Source organism: Canis lupus, chromosome 3 (assembly GCF_003254725.2).
Source record: "Canis lupus dingo isolate Sandy chromosome 3, ASM325472v2, whole genome shotgun sequence".
NCBI lineage: Eukaryota > Metazoa > Chordata > Mammalia > Carnivora > Canidae > Canis > Canis lupus.
In genome coordinates, this window is record NC_064245.1 from 55,671,564 (window position 1) to 55,692,492 (window position 20,929).

The following is a 20,929-nucleotide window of genomic DNA, read 5'->3' on the forward strand; positions in this document are numbered from 1 at the left end:
ATCTGTTCTTGTGTATAATCTAAAACCAGCAAGGATGAAAACATAAATTATCATTGTTTTTTTTTTAATGGTGATTTGGGCACTTCTTCAATTAATTGTAAGTAATAAGCTTAGTGTAATGTGTGTATATATATACACACACATATATATATCAGTATATATATATATATATATATATATACATACTGGAATACTACTCAGCCATCAAAAAAGGGAAATCTTGCCATTTGCAATGACATGGATGGAACTAGGGAGTATGATGCTCAGCGAAATAAATCAATCAGAGAAAGACAATTATCATATGATCTCACTCATATGTGGAATTTAAGAAACAAAACAGAGGAACATAGAGGAAGAGAGGAAAAAATAAGACAAGATGAAATCAGAGAGGGAGACAAACCATAAGAGACTCTTAATCATAGGGAACAAACTGAGGGTCACTGGACGGGAGGGGGTAGGGGGATGGGGTAACTGAGCGATGGGCATTAAGGAGGGCACGTGATGTGATGAGCACTGGGTGTTATATAAGACTGATGAATCACTGAACTCTGCCTCTGAAACCAATAATACATTACACGTTAATTAGTTGAATTTAAATTTAAAAAAAATAAAAAAAGAGAAAATAAATAATAGTAATCTTAGTATGAAGTATATAAATATATACTAAGCTTAGAATAATATATAACCAAAAGCTAACATGCATGTCGGACTCCTCTGTATTTTCAGTGTACACAACAGAATATACGTTTGCACATATGCATGTGTTTTTCATGTGGAAGGGTGGGTGACAGCAATGAGTCGAGGGCTGGTCCTACAGCAAATGAAAAATAAGGCAGCAGAATAGTGATGGGGTGTTCAGAGCTGGGAAGGCAGAGTAGGACCACCAGAGTAGACTCTTGGTCTGTCTCCTGCCTTGTTGTTCATGGTCTTTAATTATTTACCCGTAAAGTAATATTAAGACCCTTGGGTACCTCCTGAGCTTATGGGAAGAAAACAAAAATCAGAAATTAACTACGTTAATGTTGCTTGAAAAAAAAAAAAAACCTTAGATATAAAATCCAAATTGTCAATAGTTTTCCTGGAGAAACTCATAAAACAAAGTAAAAAAAAACAGTTATAACTTTAAAAATAAAAGCATTTTTGAGCTATTTATTGAACATTTATGATGCGGAGCTCCTTGCATGCATTAAGTCCTTCAGTCTCCAGCAATTTGTGAGACAAATATCATCTCCATTTAGACAGAGGAACCCAAGACTTAGAGAATGTATGAGACTTGACCAAAGATCTGTAGCTGCCAGTTGGACGCCTTGGCTTGTTTGACCACAGGTCTGTCTGATTCCTGAGTCCCTGCTATTAGCTGCCTCTCTATGCTGATTCATGGACAATGTCAACATTTTTTTCCTGGGAATTCTTTGAGACCACATTTTCGAAATCTTGAGATTCCAAAAACTTGAGATCCCAAGTTTTGTCGTGTCCTGGAATTCAAGAATGCCTGTGGCATATGGCACAGTGTCATGCTTCAAAGCACTTATCTATCTGACTTTTATTAATTGTGGATGGTTGCATAGCAAGGCAATTAGGCTGTAAATTGCCTTCAAGGAGAAAGAAACTACAGGAGTACTGGAGCTTCCTCTAAGATAATCACAAAATAGCATGCGGAAATACAGCGTGGTTATTAAGGCGCAATGCAGTGCAGATGAAATTATAAACTCTTACAGCATGCAATGGAGAACAGGGTAAAATTATAAATTTTAGGGAGGGGGGAAACACAAGAAAAAAAGACAGTAATATCTCTTCTTTCCCCACCCCATTCCTTGGCTTGCCAAACATGTGGGTCATAGAAACAGAGAAGAGAGGGGAACGCCTCTGCTCCCAGCCCCGCCAGATCACCCTGAGCTGGGCCTCCATTTCTGCAGTAGCCTGGATCACACCGTCACCTTTGCTCAGTGGCCCTTGCTTGCTGAGATTTGGCCTCTCCCTTCGCAGTGTGATGTGGCATCCTCTTCTCCCCCTGACCATATCATAGAGCCAAGTGACACACTTGGCCTTCACCCACCCTCCCAACTCCTGCTCTGTCGCACCATTTCCCCAACACCATCGTGCACTCAGCACCAACGTTGCCCTCATTGCATCACAAGACACTGGATGCCTTTTTTCCAGCACACACTACCTCCAGATCCATTCTTCCTTGGCGACAACCAACATCCCTGCCCATGACCTTTCTAACCTTCTATCCCTATCTCCTACCATTGTTCACTTCACTGACCCCTGCCCCATCACCTTGGCATGGTGACCCCTTACACCAGCTCAAACATGACCTTCAGAATTAGCTTCCTGCTCTCCCTCCCCCACCCCCATCTCGCTGTAGCTAGGCTTGCCCTCCCTTCACCCCCTGCCTGGATCATCTGCTCACTTCCACCCTTGTATTACTTTTCAGGTGACATTATTTGGCTTTTGGTTCCCTGGCCTGAGCTACTGGGATTCACTGAAGGAAATAATATCACCATGCTGATTTAGACGTCCTTGGTATTCATACTGTCTGATTTACTTGGGTATCATATGTTTCTTCCTATTTCCTAAAAATCCCCTAAAAATCCACCATCCCATAGCAGCTCCGATTCCCTTTCTCTGGTGGTGCACTTGTCTTATTCCACTGAGACTATCGAGGCCTATATGTCCTCCAACTTTCACCTCCTCTTCATCTCACTTCTGCACCACCTCCATCGACTCCCCAGACTGGAAATGCATGGTCTTCACTATAGACCTGACCCCTGCATTATTGAAGGGGTCTGAAGACAAGAAAGGCCAAGGCCACCTGTGCTGTGATCTTTATTCCCTCTCAAGCCTCCATTTGTAGATAAAAGTTCAAACTGGAGCCTTAGGCTTAAGTAAAACTCATTCTCTTTGGAGGAATGAGTTTTGCTGGACTTCATTTTGACAACTTTGATATGCAGTGGATGGAGGGCGGGTAGAAGAGATGTCCTGAACACCTCGCAGTCCGGCCTGTGTCTCCCCTCCATTCCCGGCTTCCCCCCACTGCAGACTTTGACCTCTCCCTTGAATTCTTCTGCTGTATCTTGCCACTGATGGTCTTCTTGTTCCTGAAAGACCACGACAAACCCTGCTTTCTCCAATAATCTTTCTTAGCTGTATTGATCTCTGGAAGATAATACAACATGGTGGCTAAGCTAACTCACTTGAGTTCTAATCCCAGTTGTTCCAATCTTTCCTTAGTTACTTAATCTCTGGCAGCCTCAGTTTCCTCCTCTGTAAAATGGGAGTAGTCATTGTCTCTACCTCATAGGATTGTTCTGAGAAATAATACCTATAAAGTGCTTAGCAACAATGCCAGGCACATGCTAAAGGCTCAACAACATTAGTTATTTTTAATGCCATCCCTTTATTTCCTATTATAGCTTTAAGATAGGATAAAATGTAACGGAGCAATTTGTGCTGTATCTTGTGTTCCACAGGGGTGTGTACTTGTAGGGGGTAGGTTCGCAGTAGCCCTGGACTTTTCTCCACATAGGCCACCGGAAGTGCTTATCATAGTGACTTACCCATGGAGATACTTTCCAAATATGTCAGACTGGGATTTTCCTCATATTGCTGTTAAAAGTCTACTTGTCTTGGTTTCTTTCTTTTTTCTTTTTTTTTTAAGATTTATTTTAGAGGGATCCCTGGTGGCGCAGCGGTTTGGCGCCTGCCTTTGGCCCAGGGCGCAATCCTGGAGACCCGGGATCGAATCCCACATCGGGCTCCCGGTGCATGGAGCCTGCTTCTCCCTCTGCCTGTGTCTCTGCCTCTCTCTCTCTCTGTAACTATCATAAATAAAAAAAAAAAAAAAAAAAAGATTTATTTTAGAGAGAGAGAGAGAGAGCATGGAAACAGGGGGGAGGGGCAGAGGGAGAGAAATATAAGTAGGGTGCAGGCTGAGTGCAGAGTCTGATGCAGGGCTCTGTCTCATGTCCCTAAGATCATGACCTTAGCCAAAACCAAGAGTCAGATGCTCAACTGACTGAGCCACTCAGGTATCCCTACCTGTCTTGGTTTAAATAGAAATGTAGTGTTTGATTTTAGATTTTTTTTAATTATAGCTCTAGGTTTTTAGGTTTCCTGAGTTCTAGTGAAGAATTCTTATTTTTGGTCAAAGTACTGAGATGAAGATGGTTGAGGGAGGGGAGGCACCCAGGTGTGCACTGTGACGGCAATGCCAAGATCTGCCCATCCACTTGCCAGGGTTATCTGGAATGCAGTCGCTTCTCTGCAGTTCTTGGTCTCCCTCTTGGTTCCAGCTCCATATCTGCCTCGTTAGGTCTCCCGCCTCCTGCACATACGTTGGACTTCAGAAGAGACTATAGCCCCCCCTGCCTCTCCTCTCCCTGTAACCTGCTCAGCTTCCAGTGACCCATGCTGCCTGACCTCGCTACAGCCCTCGGAAGCCCAGGGAGGCACAGGTCTGCCTTGCCAGCACCCCTTTCAGAATTGTATCATCTGTCCTGCAGCATCCAAGGGCATACACTCAGTCATTCATTCATTTATTCATTCAGTAAAGAGGATTTTACTGTGTACCAGGTGCTATGCTGTGCCCTGAGGGCAGAGACGATCTCTCTGCCTAGACATACAGTTTTCAGTGTCAGAGATACCATTTCCTTATTAATTATTTCTGCAGTCATTCATCAAGTGCTACTGTGTTTTATTTATTTTTTTAAGATTTTATTTATTTATTCATGACAGACAGAGAGAGAGAGAGAGAGAGAGGCAGAGACACAGGCAGAGGGAGAAGCAGGCTCCATGCAGGGAGCCTGATGTGGGACTCGATCCCAGGTCTCCAGGATCACACCCCAGTAAACCACTGAGCCACCAGGGCTGCCTGCTACTGTGTCTTAGATGTTATGATACAAAATGGAAAAGACCTCCTAGTCCAATGGGAGAGAAATATATACATAAACAAATGAGAACAGTAAAGCACCATCGGTGCCATGGTAGGATGCAGAAGGCAGTGGCCAATGCCACTGGGTGAGGAGAAGGTCAGGACAAGTTTCACAGAAGAGGATCCCTTGGGCAGAGTTCTGGAAGATCAGTGTCCATTCTCTAGGCCTATGTGGGGGAGGACACAGGAGACTCTGGGTGAAGAGACCAGTTGGACAAAGGTAGAGGGTGTCAAATGGAGTCATATGTTGGGAAGAACTACCAGAAATACCATGGGATTAGAACATAGGTTCAAGGTTATGACAAAAGAGAAAGCTTGAGAATTTAGTTATAGAGGATATTAGGACTCCATGTTAATGAGTTTAGATTTTATCCAACAAGGAGACGACACAGTCAGATTTTATTTTGGTTTATTTACTCCGACAGCTATATGGAGACATTGGGTAACTACAAGGGTGCAAGCTGGAAGTCTGGGGAAGGGACTATGGCAATATCTAGCAGAGAGAGTGTGGCAGTAGATGCTCACAATGTTTCAGATATCCTGCCTAAGCAGGATGACATTTGGAGCTGGGAGCTAAGGGACAGGGATGAGATGTGCTTGTAAGTGTTTAACAACCAGCTTTGGGGGAGGAGTGTTGAGAAGGGTAGTTACTATTTCTTAGCCGTATTGATTTCTGTGGTGTAAGTACTCCCACCATGGCCAACTTCAGGTGGCCACTGTGATATGGTTGAATGCAGAGTTGGGGACAGATACTAACAATTTTACTGACCTGAGAGCCAGTGAGAGGTGGGGTCAGCACTCCAGTGGACAGAGAGGAATCACAATGATTTTCTGGTTTCTGCCTTGGGGTAATTGGGAGAAAGTGATGCCATTAACTTGGGGAATACAGGAAAAGGAGGATACTTGGGATGGGACAGGAAGCAGAAATAATGTGTTTAGATGATAATATTTTAAAACTTGAAGTACCAGGAAGAGATTTCTGATAAGCAGTAGATATAATTAGGTCTGGAGCCCCAGAGAGAGGTTCAGGCTAGACAGAGAAATTAGACTAGATAAAATAGACCTGATAAACTAGACTAGAGAAGCTAGATTGACAAACTAAACTGATAAACTATGCCAGGTAAACTAAACCAGATAATCTAGACTAAACTAGACCTGGTATACCAGACTGATAAACTAGACCATATAATCTAGACAGATAAACTAGACTAGATAAACTAGGCCAGTAAACTAAACTAGGTAAACTAGAATAATAAACTAGGCCAGGTAAACTAGACAGATAAACAGACTAGATAAACTATGCAGATAAAGTCGACCAGATAATCTAGATAGATAAGCTAGACTACATAAACTACACAGATAAACTAGACCTGATAAACTAGTCCAGATAAACTAGATAAACTAGACCCAATAAACTAGACTGATAAACTAGAGTTGATCAATTCAATTAGAAAAACTAGACCAGATAAACCAGGATAGATAAACTAGACCAATAGACTAGATCTGATAAACCAGACCAGGTGAAGTAGACCAGGTAAGTTAGATAGCTCAGAGTTGCTTGTTACACCTACAAGGTCATCCAAGGGAAAGGTCAGAGCAAGAAAGGAAAGTAGCCAAGTGCGATGCCAGAGGGGTAGCAACAGCACGTAATGCACTGTAAATGAGTGGTGGTTGGAAAGGACCAGGTGAGGGTCCTCACATGAGAGGAGAGTCTTCTTCCAGAAGTGAGGGATTGAGGTTGCCATATGTCCTAGAATGGCCATGTAAGAACACAGAAGGGAGACTTTGTATCTGTCACTAGGGGGGCAGACCATGGGTGGCCTTTCCCAAAGAGCATTTAGTGGGGAACTGTGAGCAGAAGCCAGACGGCGTTTGGTTGGAAAGTGCCTGGGAAGCAAGAAACGGAAGCCATCGTCTCAGGCTGATGTGGCATTTACAGTAGCCATCTTCCGTGGGGCCTCTGGGGCCTTCACAGCTCATTTAGCATGTCCTACCCACAGCACCCCCTGCAGCCCCCTTTCAGCTACCCGGGCTTCTACCCTCAGAGAAGGCTGGAAAGAATCCAATATGCTCAAGTTCTTGATTGAGCTCCAAATGAGCTTGCCGGATCTTCAGTGCTTGTGGGCGGGATGGGAGCCAGCCTCAGCCCAGCAGCCACACTCAGGGGTGGATTCTGAGAGGCCTGGGATTCCAGCAGGGCTCTAGGAGATCTTAGAGGCTGCCTCGCCGCTGAAGCCCATTCGGGTGTGGCAGGAGGCATATGCTGGCAAGACCAAATGGAAATATCCAGCCCAGATGGCTTGGGGCAGAGACCTGGCATGGCACCAAGGTCTAGAGTTATGGCAGGGATATGACTGGAGTTAAGACAGGACATGAACAAGTAAGGAACCGAGATGCAGTTGCTGTAAACAGCCTCAGGTTCCCAGAGCTGGCTGGCTTCTATTGTGTAGGGCAGGCTGGCCCAGAGGCCCAGAAGGAAGACCTCTAGAAGAAAGATCTTTTCATTTTCTAGAAAAGCCAGAGATGTGACATTTCTCAAATCCAGCACAGTGAGAGAGGTGGAGGATGGGTCGGGACCCTTGCACAGGCCCACAGCCCCTTCAGGAGGATGCCATAGGTACCTGACCACTCTCTGCACGGTAGATGATGCCGCACCTGATCAGGCTAAGCCAGTGTTGTAGTTTGGGGGCATGTCTAGGTTCAGGAGGAGGCAGTCACCTGAAACCAGACTAGTTCTTGCCTAAGAACCGTGTCTAATGATGTCATGCTCCAGGCACTTCTCCAAAGGAACCCACAGGAGTCCCAAGAGAGGAATTGATCCAAGCTGTGGTACCTGGCAGCCTGGCAGATAGAGCCTGAATCCCAGACCACTTCTCAGGCACACCTGCTAACTAACCTGCTCTGTACTCAGCAGGAGCACTTGCAGGATTGGGAATGCAGCCAGCCAAGGTCACAGGGCTGACCTTCCAACAAATGGGCAGGCAGCCAGAGGGAGCAGATGGCTCTCACGCAGCTCACCCAGCCACTTGGGCAGCTTCGTCACCAAGACTGAACACTGCCCATCACCTTTAGACTCCCCAGGCTGCCTTGGAAGGAGTCAGAGCCCCATCTAGTTTAAGCCTCAGTCTTAACTGAGGAACATCTGGCTACCAGTGGACCTAACAGTAATGAGAAACCACATTCATGGTTGCTTCTAGGGCATCAGGATGCTGTGTGGGCTTATATGGACCTCAGATCATCCCCAGCCTGAACAATTCAGCCAGACAGGTGTGCTCCATTTCCTACATGGGAATCTGTGTCCCAGTAAGTGCAGAAACATTCCAGCTATGGCCTCATTCTTAACAGCATGGCTACCCTAAAATAGCCTACCTCCTCAATGCCTCAGTTGCACTAATAAAAACCTGAGTTTGACCCAGTTTGTATTTTAATTTTGAGGCTATCCATTGCACATTCATATCTTTCCTTTGTTGACCTATAAGGGACCAATGACCAGACAGGGTGTTCAAATAGGTCCTTTTAAATCATCATGAGAGATCTGTGTGGGTAGATATATACACATCTGGGTAGATACCATGTTCACATGTGTGCATGTGTGTACATGCACACATACCCTGCCTTGTGACAACAATAGGCCACTTGTAAGTATTTATAAGATGCAACCAGGCAAGTAAAATTAGAAGTAGATAAGGAATGAGAAAGGAAAACAAACAAGGCTAGTACGTGATCATGTCTTGAATTGTATACTCCTCTTACATAGGGGCACAGATTTGGCTCTAAACTCGCCAACAAAATAGCAACCTTGAAAAAGCAGCCTGGTTAGTGACACAGTTCAGCACTCATTGGATAGGAAACAGACTAATTATTCAGAATAAAGTATGATGATTCCTGAGGCCAAGGCCAGAAAGAAATCCTCCTGCAGGCTTCTTCCAGAAGACACCACATGCGGTAAAGACTTTGGCAGGGTTCACACAGAGAGCACAGATGCTGCTTCTTATTCTCCTCTCTTGACTGGCGACATCCTAGCACACATGGTCTTTCAGTAAAATAACGGAAGTCAGGAGCCTCTCTCTGTGCTGCCTTGGTTTAATACAGTGGTACGCTTGGAGGTAGAGGTTCTCAAACTTTGCTACACATTTCAGGCCCCTGGAGAGCTTAAAAAATTTCTAGTGCCAGGCTGCACTCCGTAAGTCAGAATATCTGGGGAGAGGACCCAGGGCATTGAGATTAACAAATAATAATACAGGTGCTTCTAACAGGCAGTGAAGTTTGAGAGTTGCTGCTTTACTTGATATTGAACCCCCACATATTGGTTGTTAAAATATGAACATACTTGGGGCACCTGGGTGGCTCAGTTGGTTAAGCATATGACTCTTGATTTTGGCTCAGGTCATGATCTCAGAGCCTTGTTGGGCTCTGCCCTGGGCATGGAGCCTGCTTAAGATTCTCTCTCTCTCTCTCTCTCTCTCTCTCTCTCTCAAAAAAAAAAAAAAAATTGAACATACTTCCCAAATGGTTGCTAAATAGCCTCTGCCTGAATACCATGACTATCTCCCAGCTTTTGGGACCCTGGTGAGCCTGACCTCCTCATAACATAGCAATGAAGGAAGGAATACTTGGGAGTATGGTGTGACAACAGGACCCCACTCCAGGGCGACAGCCAGCGTCTGTTCTGGTTGGTGGCACCCTTGTTGTGCACGTTGTTAACTATTTCGGATAGCATCTCTGCCTATAATAATGGATAAACTATTCATTTGCCAGTGAATCCATACATTTTCTTCCTTCTTTCGAACATACAGCAGTATATTCAAAATACTGTGCTGCCAACTGGAAGAAAATGTTTATGTATCAACTGGGGGGGGGGGGGGCGGTGAGCTTGACATGCCCCGTGGAGATTGTATCCAACAGGGAAGCAAGTATGTGTGGCAGGTCATCCAGCTCCACTTAGAGATGAGCTGAGGAGCATCCACGGGCAGAGCCCGGGCCAATAGTCCTGGCCTACCAATCGCATCTGTGCGGGATTTGAATGCAAACTCATTATGTGTGTCCTTCACCAAGAACATCCTCTACCATGGAAATTATGGGTTCACCCCTGTTGTTTTCAGGAATGTACTGATGCCACCACACCCCAGCAAGCAGCTAGACCCTATGAAGCTCATGAGCCACCCAGGAGGACTCCAGGAGGTATTCTGGAGAACCAGGGTATCAGTAAGCATGCTGTTGGTATGGCCTCGGGCCGAGAGGGCCACCTAAGTGGCACCATTATAAATTCCTCCACCTAAGTGGAGACTCAATCTGATTCTTCTGGTGTATCCCTGCAAGTGCTTCAACCAGGAGGACCTGTAACCAGGATCCTCCAAAATAATGAGGCCCCCGATCCCATGACCTTCTGAATCTAGCAGTTCCCTCGAAAGGAGTCCAGTCTCTCTTCTGTCATACCTGGTGCTATGAGGTCCTCTGTGTCCCTGTGGACCTAAGTGTGTTATCAAAGAGGAACTGGGATTCTACCCACATCATGCCTCCCTCACTTCAGAATCACCCTGGGACATATCGAGGCCTTCCTGCAGGTTCCTCTTCTAAAGGAGAGATCTAAGGTGCATCGTCTTTGGCCGGAGGCCATGAACTGGGGGCCGCGCCCAGGAGGAAGCTAGAGCCAGCCCCACCTCTCACTTCCTCTCAGACCGTTCTCCGCTAGCTGTCAGGGGCACTCACGTGTGTGAAAGCACCGAGCATTTGGTGTAAATGTCCAACCAAATTTTCATACTCACCTGATGAAGGCACTAACATTACCCGCACTTCCTAGGCAGGGAATCTGAGGCTCAGAGAGCTCAGTGATTAGTCTGGGTGGCAGAGCTAAGATCCAAACTTAGATTTGTTTGGCTTCAAGGTACCTATTTCCTCTTTTCTTCTTGGATCACTTGCTTCTTCAGGCCCAGGTTTAGTGGACTTGCTCTGATTATCTGCTGCCACTGGCCACGTTGGCCTCACCTCCAGATCCTTCAAATGCATTCTCTCATTTCCCCACTCCTGCTTTCTCCCCTAGAGCTGATATGCCTCTGGCTGAGCCATATTAACCACCCCCAGAACCCCTACCAGATGGTGGAAGCCCAAAACATTGGACACCTCCTACTCATATAAACACTTAACCTCACGTCTCCCCAAACCAGGGCTTTGCAAAATAATTTACACATTTTATGTCATTCATTCAAATTTCCATTCTTTGCTGCTAAAGTACCAGATAGTTGTGAAATTTATCTGCATCTGTAGATATATTATATACGTTATTTATGTTTTCACTGTCAGCTGTTTTAAAGGAGGAAAAAAGATACATTTGTTGACTTGCATCAACCTTGGAAGACTACTGTCAGAAAGCTCTTATTATTGAGATACTTGTTTGTATTTTCTTTCTTTCTTCTCTTTGCAGAAGTGAAACCAGAGAAGAAGACAAAAGCCAGTGAGCAGGGGCCCCAGATCCTTGATGTCCAAAGAGTCTACATTCAGACGAGGGAAGAGAAGCGCATTAACCTGACCATTGGTAGCAGAGCCTATTTGCTGCCCAACACATCTGTGATTATTAAATGTCCAGTACGACGATTCCAGAAATCTCTGATCCAGTGGGAGAAGGATGGCCGTTGTCTGCAGAACTCCAAACGGCTTGGCATCACCAAGTCGGGCTCACTAAAAATCCACAGCCTTGCAGCCCCTGATATCGGCACATACCGGTGCATCGCCGGCCCTGCACAGGAAACTGTGGTTCTCAAGCTTATTGGCACTGACAACCGGCTCATTGCACCTCCAGCCCTCAGAGAGCACACGAGGGAATATCCTGGGATGGACCACAGTGAGACCAATGGCTTGGGAGCCACATGGCAGAAAATGAGGCAAATATGGGGTAACAAAAATGAGCTTCATCCGGATGATGGCCAAATCGATAACCAGCCTTTCTTGAGAGCTCTCTTGGGCGCCTGTAACAATATTGGGGGAAATACCAACTCCTGGGAGTTTAAGAACAAGCAGTTTGAGGCAGCAGTCAAGCAGGGAGCATACAGCATGGACACGGCCCAGTTTGATGAACTGATAAGAAACATGAGTCAGCTCATGGAAACCAGGGAGGTCAGTGATGATCTTGCATCCCAGGTGATCTATCAGCTGGTGGCAGAGTTAGCCAAGGTGCCCCCAGCACACAGCCAATGGAGGGGTGTCCAGGAAGGGGTGCCTCCTGCTGCTCATCTAAGGGGTGAAACGAGAAGTATGCCTCAAAGCTCGAATGTGGAAAACTCAGGCAAGCTGACATTCAAGCTGAAGGGACCTGTTCTCATGAGACAAAGCCAGCCCACCTCGATGTCATTTAATAAAACAATAAATTCAAGGATTGGAGATACAGTCTACATTACAAAAAGGACGGAGGTCATCAATATACTGTGTGAGCTCGTTACCCCCAGTCAGGCCACGTATACATGGACCAAGGATGGGGCGTTGTTACAGCCCTCAGAAAAGTAAGTAAAATAAGAATACAGTGTTCACTGTGTCATACCTTCTTAATGGGCATTCCAGTTTTCTTGACAAGATTTTCAAATTCCTTCTCCTGAGAATGTGTTTCCAACAGGAGTCTTTAGGAAAGAGACTAAAAAAAATGTTAGGGTGTGTTTTTCACATACACACTGGAATTTTAAAAATTAAACCATACCATCCCCATCATTACCAAGACTGGGTACAGACAGAATGAGTTTAAGCGTGTATAGCCTCTCTCTTTGTAGGGCACTTAACATTTAAAAACAAAATCCATATAAGGCCCCAAAAAAGTAATCATCCTGGCAGTAATCCCACGCCACGTAGGAACTGCAAATCAGAATTTATTTACAGTGCCCTTCTATAGCTAGGAGATATGGTATCTCCTTGGCGTTCACGTCAGTCCTGCGAGCTGGCAGGGTGGGGGTTAGTAGTTGTCTGATGAGGTCACTGAATCCCAAGACTAATCCATGGCCATCCAGAACCTGGGACCCTTGTCCTGAACACCACCAAGGATGCTTGGATATCATACAAATAATAGCCTTAGTGAAAAGATTGAGGATCAGAAGTAATTTTCTGTATCATGCAATTTGTTATGTTATGAAAAGTAAGGATCAAAGTTTTTGAGATGTTCAAAACCAAATATTAAATCATATTTTTTATTACGAGCTCCATGTCAGTACAAAGACATCACATTTCATTCATTTCACATAAAATAACAGGGATTAACAAATTCATTTTTGCATTCTTCAATATCTGCACATCTTGCTGTTTGTGCACACAGGACAGGAGATGCTTTGCTTTCTTTTAATTTGCATTCAGAGAGTCCAAGCTGCTTCTAGGGATTACTAAGAGAAATAGAACAGCAGATGTTAAATTGCTTTGCAGACCATATTGTACTTTAAAAATGCAAATTTTATTTTTATCATGTCTTTTAGTGCATTTGAGCTTACTGTGTGAAGCAGCAGAAGAAATCTAGGTAAAACTCGATTTTTTATTATAAATGATTAGGTTGTATCTTAGAGTGAAAAGGTAGAACAAATCTAACTTTTTCGTTTTTTGTCCTGGAACACTGAACACAGGAGTGTAAAGAAGTTTTCCAAGTGGAATAAACCTTCCAGATCAACTAGCTTAGCAGTTTGCAAATCTTTTGGCCTTAGGACCCTTTTGAATCTAAAAATCTTTAAAGGCTTCTCCAAGAAGCCTAAAGAGCTTTCGTTAATGTGTGTTATAGCTATCGATATTTACCATATTAGAAATGAACACATAGAATATTTAAAATATCTGTTTATTAATGCATGTAGAAATAACAGAATCCCATTACATGTTCATATAAATAACAATTTTTGAAAAGCAATATTTAAAGAAAATTACTAACAATGGCACTGTTTTATATCTTTGCAAAGCTCTTTAATGTCTGACTTAATAAAACACAGCTGGATCCTCATAAATGCTTCTCCATTAAATCTGTTGTGATATGTTGTTTTAATTAACGTTTATAGAGAAAATTTGGCCTCATACAGATATGTTAGTTGGAAAAAGGACATTCTCATAGCCTTTGCAGATAATTATGGCAATTCTTTACAACTACTCTAAAAGTAAACAAGCAGTAGCTTCTTAAAAGTTGCCTGGAATGTGGAATCTAAAACCATATTCATGAAATTTTGTTACTCCCTTACAATGTGATATTGGCTTATCTTGCACTTTCGATGGATCTTCTACCTACACATGTGTTTATATCACACATTGGTCATTTGGAAAATATTAGCTCACCGCATTATACCATCTCCCCAGTGTTGGCACATTTCCTTAGGCAATGTAAAGAATACACATACTCTGCAATATTGCGACCCAACTCATCAGAAAAGTCTGAGTTTTGGCAAACTGCCAAGCTTACAATGGAGGATACCAATTTTCCAAAATTTTAACTTTCACTTGAAAGTTCGAATTTGGTCACTGGCAATAAACACTGTCAATCGTTTTCCTTGAATTGGTTAGCTCATTTTAGTTATCATTATTATTTTTTAGAATAGCTGTCACATACCCAAGCCTGAATAATTATAGTTTGTTAGCTATTCTTTCAAGTAAAAATGGTATTCCATGGGGGAAAAAAGCAGCTAATTCAGCTAGCAAGTCAAACATGCTACAGGACTGCTTTGTGTGTACTTCTCATTTCATATACAGAATATGAAAAATATACATACTTGGGGGTTGAGATTTAGGAAAACTAGTTAAGTCTCACTGCCTCATTAAGGACATTCTTAAGGGAAACTGGCATTTTTGTTTTTATGGGAAGAGTGTGGCAGTCAAGAACACAGTGACTACTCGTACATCCTGGTGCCAGGATTGTACCTGCCACTGCTTTTGCTATCCAAGCAGAGATCAACACAGCAAGAAAGGCAATTAATGGCTTCTCATTATTATGAAAATCGTTTTGACTTCAAGAACCTCTGGAGTCCATGGACCGCCCTTGGAGGACCGCTCAGCAATTTTCACTTCATAAGTTGTCAGGAAGCAGAGGCTGAGCAAGTTGAAGTAATCGATTCAACTGTGGCCATATAAGTATGGCAGGGATGTGATAGAGCATGGCCAGTTTAAGTAAATATTTGTTGAGTTGATTTTAAGTAGTTTGACTTGATCATGTGGAATTAACTTTAGCTTCTGACCCTGAGATTCCTGGAGGTCTCAGGAAGAAAGGTTTTGATATAGTACATCTGGCTCAAATGTGTTTCTGCATACTTTAAGGATCAAACATTTGATACCAAAGCAATTACATATGGCTATTAAAAATTTTGTTTTTTGTATTTTTTTTATAGATTTTATTTATTTATTCATGAGAGACCCAGAGAGAGAGAGCGAGAGAGAGAGAGGCAGAGACATAGGCAGAGGGAGAAGCAGGTTCTCCACAGGGACTTGATCCCAGAATCCCTGAATCATGACCTAAGCCAAAGGCAGACACTCAATCACTGAGCCATCCAGGTGCCCCAAAAGTTTTTAGGTTGTTAAGAGAATTTAAAAAATAAGATCCATTCTTATTTCCATTTTCTTCTTTAATCTTACCTAATTAATTTGTTCCCCTTACATTTTATTTTCTTTATGTAACACAGGTTCTCACCTTTAGATATATTTTTCTGAATCTCACATGTCTTTTCAATCAAAGTAACTAAGAAATGGAATTAAGAGAGCTTCTAATTTATTTATTTATTTATTTATGATAGTCACACAGAGAGAGAGAGAGAGAAAGAGAGGCAGAGACACAGGCAGAGGGAGAAGCAGGCTCCATGCACCGGGAGCCCGACGTGGGATTCGATCCCCGGTCTCCAGGATTGCGCCCTGGGCCAAAGGCAGGCGCCAAACCACTGGGATCCCAAGAGAGCTTCTATCCAATGAAAGGAAAGTGTGTAGGGGTGTAGGCGTTTGGATGCCAACTGGGTAAGAAATCTCAGCCAGGAAGGGCAGATTGTAGGTAGATTCACTGGGGCTGATGCCTGTGAATCAGCTTCATCAAGACCAAGGTTGTACAGCAGAGACCAAGGTCACACCCCCCTATAGAACCCTACCTACTGTTCTCCAGTCCAGGGACCGACACAGACTAGATACCAGGTGGCTTCTCCAGCAGTAAGATTCACATGTGCCAACCATTTCCAATCTCAATGATTTCTCACTGTGCTGTAGAGACCTACAAAATAAAGAGATTGAGGATTCCTAATTCATATAAACATATATATGAAATAATGGAAGAAAACATTTTCCTGTATTTATTTTTATTTTATTTGTGTTTATTTTTCAAATGTGGTTACTCGTTATATTCTTCTTTTTTTATTTTTATTTTTTTAAGATTTTATTTATTTATTTGAGAGAGAGAGAGAGAGAGAGAGAGAGAGAGGCAGAGACACAGGCAGAGGGAGAAGCAAGCTCCATGCAGGGAGCCTGACGTGGGACTCGATCCCGGGTCTCCAGGATCACACCCTGGGCTGAAGGCGGCGCTAAACCGCTGAGCCATCCAGGCTGCCCTATATTCTTTTTTTTAATAATAAATTTATTTTTTATTGGTGTTCAATTTGCCAACATACAGAATAACACCCAGTGCTCATCCCGTCAAGTGCCCCCCTCAGTGCCCATCACCCAGTCACCCCCACCTCCCACCCTCCTCCCCTTCCACCACCCCTAGTTTGTTTCCCAGAGTTAGGAGTCTTCATGTTCTGTCTCCCTTTCTGATATTTCCTACCCATTTCTTCTCCCTTCCCTTATATTCCCTTTCACTATTATTTATATTCCCCAAATGAATGAGACCATATAATGTTTGTCCTTCTCCGATTGACTTACTTCACTCAGCATAATACCCTCCAGTTCCATCCACATTGAAGCAAATGGTGGGTATTTGTCATTTCTAATGGCTGAGTAATATTCCATTGTATACATAAACCACATCTTCTTTATCCATTCATCTTTCGATGGACACTGAGGCTCCTTCCACAGTTTGGCTATTGTGGACATTGCTGCTAGAAACATCGGAGTGCAGGTGTCCCGGCGTTTCATTGCATCTGTATCTTTGGGGTAAATCCCCAGCAGTGCAATTGCTGGGTCGTAGGGCAGGTCTATTTTTAACTCTGAGGAACCTCCACACAGTTTTCCAGAGTGGCTGCACCAGTTCACATTCCCACCGACAGTGCAGGAAGGTTCCCTTTTCTCCGCATCCTCTCCAACATTTGTGGTTTCCTGCCTTGTTAATTTGCCCCATTCTCAGTGGTGTGAGGTGGTATCTCATTGTGGTTTTGATTTGTATTTCCCTGATGGCAAGTAATGCAGAGCATTTTCTCATGTGCGTGTTGGCCACGTCTATGTCTTCCTCTGTGAGGTTTCTGTTCATGTCTTTTGCCCATTTCGTGATTGGATTGTTTGTTTCTTTGCTGTTGAGTTTAATAAGTTCTTTATAGATCTTGGAAACTAGCCCTTTATCTGATAACATCATTTGCAAATATCTTCTCCCCTTCTGTAGGTTGTCTTTGAGTTTTGTTGACTGTATCCTTTGCTGTGCAAAAGCTCCTTATCTTGATGAAGTCCCAATAGTTCATTTTTACTTTTGTTTCTTTTGCCTTCGTGGATGTATCTTGCAAGAAGTTACTGCAGCCAAGTTCAAAAAGGGTGTTGCCTGTGTTCTTCTCTAGGATTTTGATGGAATCTTGTCTCACATTTAGATCTTTCACCCATTTTGAGTTTATCTTTGTGTATGGTGAAAGAGAGTGGTCTAGTTTCATTCTTCTGCATGTGGATGTCCAATTTTCCCAGCACCATTTATTGAAGACCCTGGAGACCCTGGATCGAGTCCCACGTTGGGCTCCCTGCATGGAGCTTGCTTCTCCTTTTGCCTGTGTCTCTGCCTCTCTCTCTCTCCCTCTTTCTGTGTTTCTCATCTGTCTTGCTTAAGCTAAAAATTAATGCATTTGATTGCAAAAAGAAAATAGGTCTGTCGTTTTTGGTCTGGGCAATTCCACTGTTGTATATCTGCCCACCTTTGTGTATTTCATATGTGTGTTGCAGAGGAGCTCCTGCTAGTATGCAAACCATGTGCTATTCTTCTGTTATATTCTGACCACTCGTACATTTAGTCATCAGACGTTTCTGAGAACTTTCTATACAAATTCACTGTGTTAGGCACTGTAAATGCACAGCTGTGAATAAGATTTGGTCCCTGCTTTTGAAAGATCACAATCTGGTGGGAAGAAATAGATATTTCATCAAATAAATATATGAACCAGAGCAGAAGGAACCCAGAGCAGGGGAAGATAACTCTAGGAGTATTGGGGAAAGCTTTACAGGGGAAATTATATTTGATCCAGGATTCAGTGGGTAAATCAGAGTTTGCCAGAATGGGGTGGGAGGGGGGAAGGGCATTCCAAATACAGTGAACAACATATGCAAATGCTCGGGGTGATGAAAGATCATAGAATGTTCTGGAAACTGTTAGAGGTTCATTATGGCTGGAGCATAGGGTGAGCACCATGAAGTGACAGGAAATGGAGAACTGACTCTTCTCCAGCTTGCTAGTTCTAGAATTCATGAAGAAAAACATACAGCATTTAGTGGTCAGAATAGTTCATCTTGCTAAGATCTGGAAAGTGGGAGGTTGCAGGGAAAAAATAGTTTAAGGATGCCGACCCAGGTGATCTAGAAGCAGCTTCAGATTGTCAAGAAAAAATTAAAAGAAAAGAAGAACAATCACCCTTTTCTAATCCCTGAATAGTTACTTCACCTGTCAGGATATACCTGAGCAATACTGGTTCTTGCAGTATTTACCTGCAGGTGTTTATGGATATCTGTAATTGGGAAGCCATATGGGACTCATACAGGTCAGTCCTAAGGCAGCCTTAGCACTGCTGCCTCCTCTGACTTCTCCATTCGGTCCTACTGAGGTAACAACTTGAGCCAAGCTGTATCGCCAGACAGCCCGCTTGCTTCCGGTGTAAAAATCTGAACCAAAAAACTCACATCTGCAGTTCACAAAGAAGGGTTTGGGCACACAATGAGAGGTTAATTTCCTGCAAAGTGACACTTGCTAGTTTGTCTTTCTGAAAATGCGGTAGATTAAGCATTGAGTTCATCCAGAAAAGTCTTTTCTGGTACAAAGTGAGGCAGAAAGACTGGCTTGTCAAGCATGTCTGGGTACTGCATCTCTGAGCTCAAACCCAGGAGGAAGACTCTTCCACTCTATAGTCTTATGGGCAGGATCTTTGCCAGCTCAGAGTATAATTTTGCAGTTTTCTTTCCCTGGGACATGCTGTGAGCCTAGAGCTGTGAAGTACGTTACATGAACGCACCCGTTTCTAACTGTTCTACAGGATAGTCTTGGCTGGAATGGGAAAAATGCAGATACGGAACCCTACAAAGAAGGAGCAAGGAACGTATGGATGCTCTGTGGCTAACCATCTTGGTTCAGATGTGGAGAGTTCTCCAGTGCTCTACGCAGGTAATGCCCGTTGTTGAAACCTGAGATGCTTGGTTTGGGATTTTCTAGGGCAGCAGCTCCCAAAGGTCAGCATGGACAGCAGAAATACTCGAGGGCAGGGGGGTTGTCTAAACACAGATTTCTAGACCCCATTCCTGGAGCTTCTGACTCAGTAGGTCTGGGATGGAATTCAAGAGTTCACATTTTTAACACGGTCCCAAGTCATACCAATGCTGCTGGCCTGTGGACCAGATCTCAAAAATGTCTGCTTTAGAGCTTGCCGTCTGAGAACTGGGTGTTAATGAGACAGAGTTTAACTGGCAGCATTGATAGTATGAACTTCTCATTTTTTAAGTGCCACCAGCCAATGCAAGTGAATAATTATCCTCTAAAAAGGGCTATATACCTCCAGAGGCACACCTACCAGTCCTTCAGAACACTTTCAGAGGTGATGTAAATTTACTGTCTTCCCAGAAGGCAGATGGTGTCATTTAATATTAAAATGTGCTTAATTACGAAGGAAGACTTCTGGGTGGTAAGTTGTAAGCAACGCTTCCTTGTGGTAAGTCCCTGTTCTAGGATTATAAATAAAACGAGCTCCCTCCTCCAGCTATCTGCCTTGTGGTTTCTGGTATCTGTGGCTCACAGGGAGTAAGAGGAGGAGAGAAGTACCAGGGATTAGAATCCAGCATTCGGACAACTGAGTTCTGAGCTTGGTAGCAGGTGCCTTGTATCCACACACTGAGAAGGTTGGACCAGTTGAATTTAAAAGCTCCTTGAACCTGTCTGGCTTGAGCTTTGCCCCTAGCTGCATTCCCCAGGTGGGGCCTTCAGGCCTTGACTTTTTTTTTTTTTAAGATTTTATTTATTTATTCATGAGAGACACAGAGAGAGAGAAGCAGAGACACAGGCAGAGAGAGAAGCAGGCTCCATGCAGGGAGCCCGACGCGGGACTTGATCCAAGGTCCCCAGGATCACACCCTGGGCTGAAGGCGGCACTAAATCACTGAGCCACCTGGACTGCTCCAGGTCTTGACTTTCTGTGCTCTGACCCTCCTGTGAGCATCAGCCCTGAGGTTGGGAATTCCCAGGAAGAATGGCAGTCCCCTTTGGTGATCATAAGTCTCCCCTTAGGCCCATCGAGGACAGTCCAGATTCCTGGGAGAGCTGGTACAGCATGTCCTCTGGCTCCTGAATCCATGGATACCAAACAGTCCACTGAAATGCACTCGTTTTGCATGCACATGCATAGGTGACAAAACAGGCCTCTCCCCACAGTGGCTCACATGCTGATGGTAGAGTAGGGAATGCAATCATGGAGGTCATCCTCCGTAGAGGGATACTCTGTCAACACCCTTTCTGGGTTGTTGCCTTCCCTGACCCTCACATGCTCCTGAGAGACCCCTGGTCAACCAGCACCTTCTCCTGCCTTAGCAGCCACCGGCCTGTGTGGTTTGGAGTCTCCCACCAATCTGAGTTGCTTGAGGCCAAGAGTGGCTGTTTTCCAACTTTGCACTCCTGTTGTTCAGCTCAGGCACAAAGTT

General features: G+C 44.0%; 1 protein-coding gene and 1 long non-coding RNA gene across 4 annotated transcripts in view; one reads left to right on the plus strand and one right to left on the minus strand.

The window, feature by feature from the left end:
• Positions 1–20,929, plus strand: part of ADAMTSL3 (ADAMTS like 3) — a 338,177-nt gene that overhangs the window by 262,686 nt on the left and 54,562 nt on the right. For all 3 annotated transcript variants that reach the window (XM_025436861.3, XM_025436862.3, XM_049108513.1), the window contains exons 21-22: positions 11,355–12,426; positions 19,279–19,406. In XM_025436861.3, coding sequence (XP_025292646.3) covers positions 11,355–12,426; positions 19,279–19,406 — 1,200 coding nt within the window. The remainder of the gene's footprint in view (positions 1–11,354; positions 12,427–19,278; positions 19,407–20,929) is intronic.
• Positions 13,060–16,120, minus strand: LOC118354237 (uncharacterized). The gene is made up of 2 exons (XR_004814352.1): positions 16,000–16,120; positions 13,060–13,287 (listed from the first exon to the last, which is right to left on the minus strand). It is a non-coding gene; the product is annotated as an uncharacterized LOC118354237 (long non-coding RNA).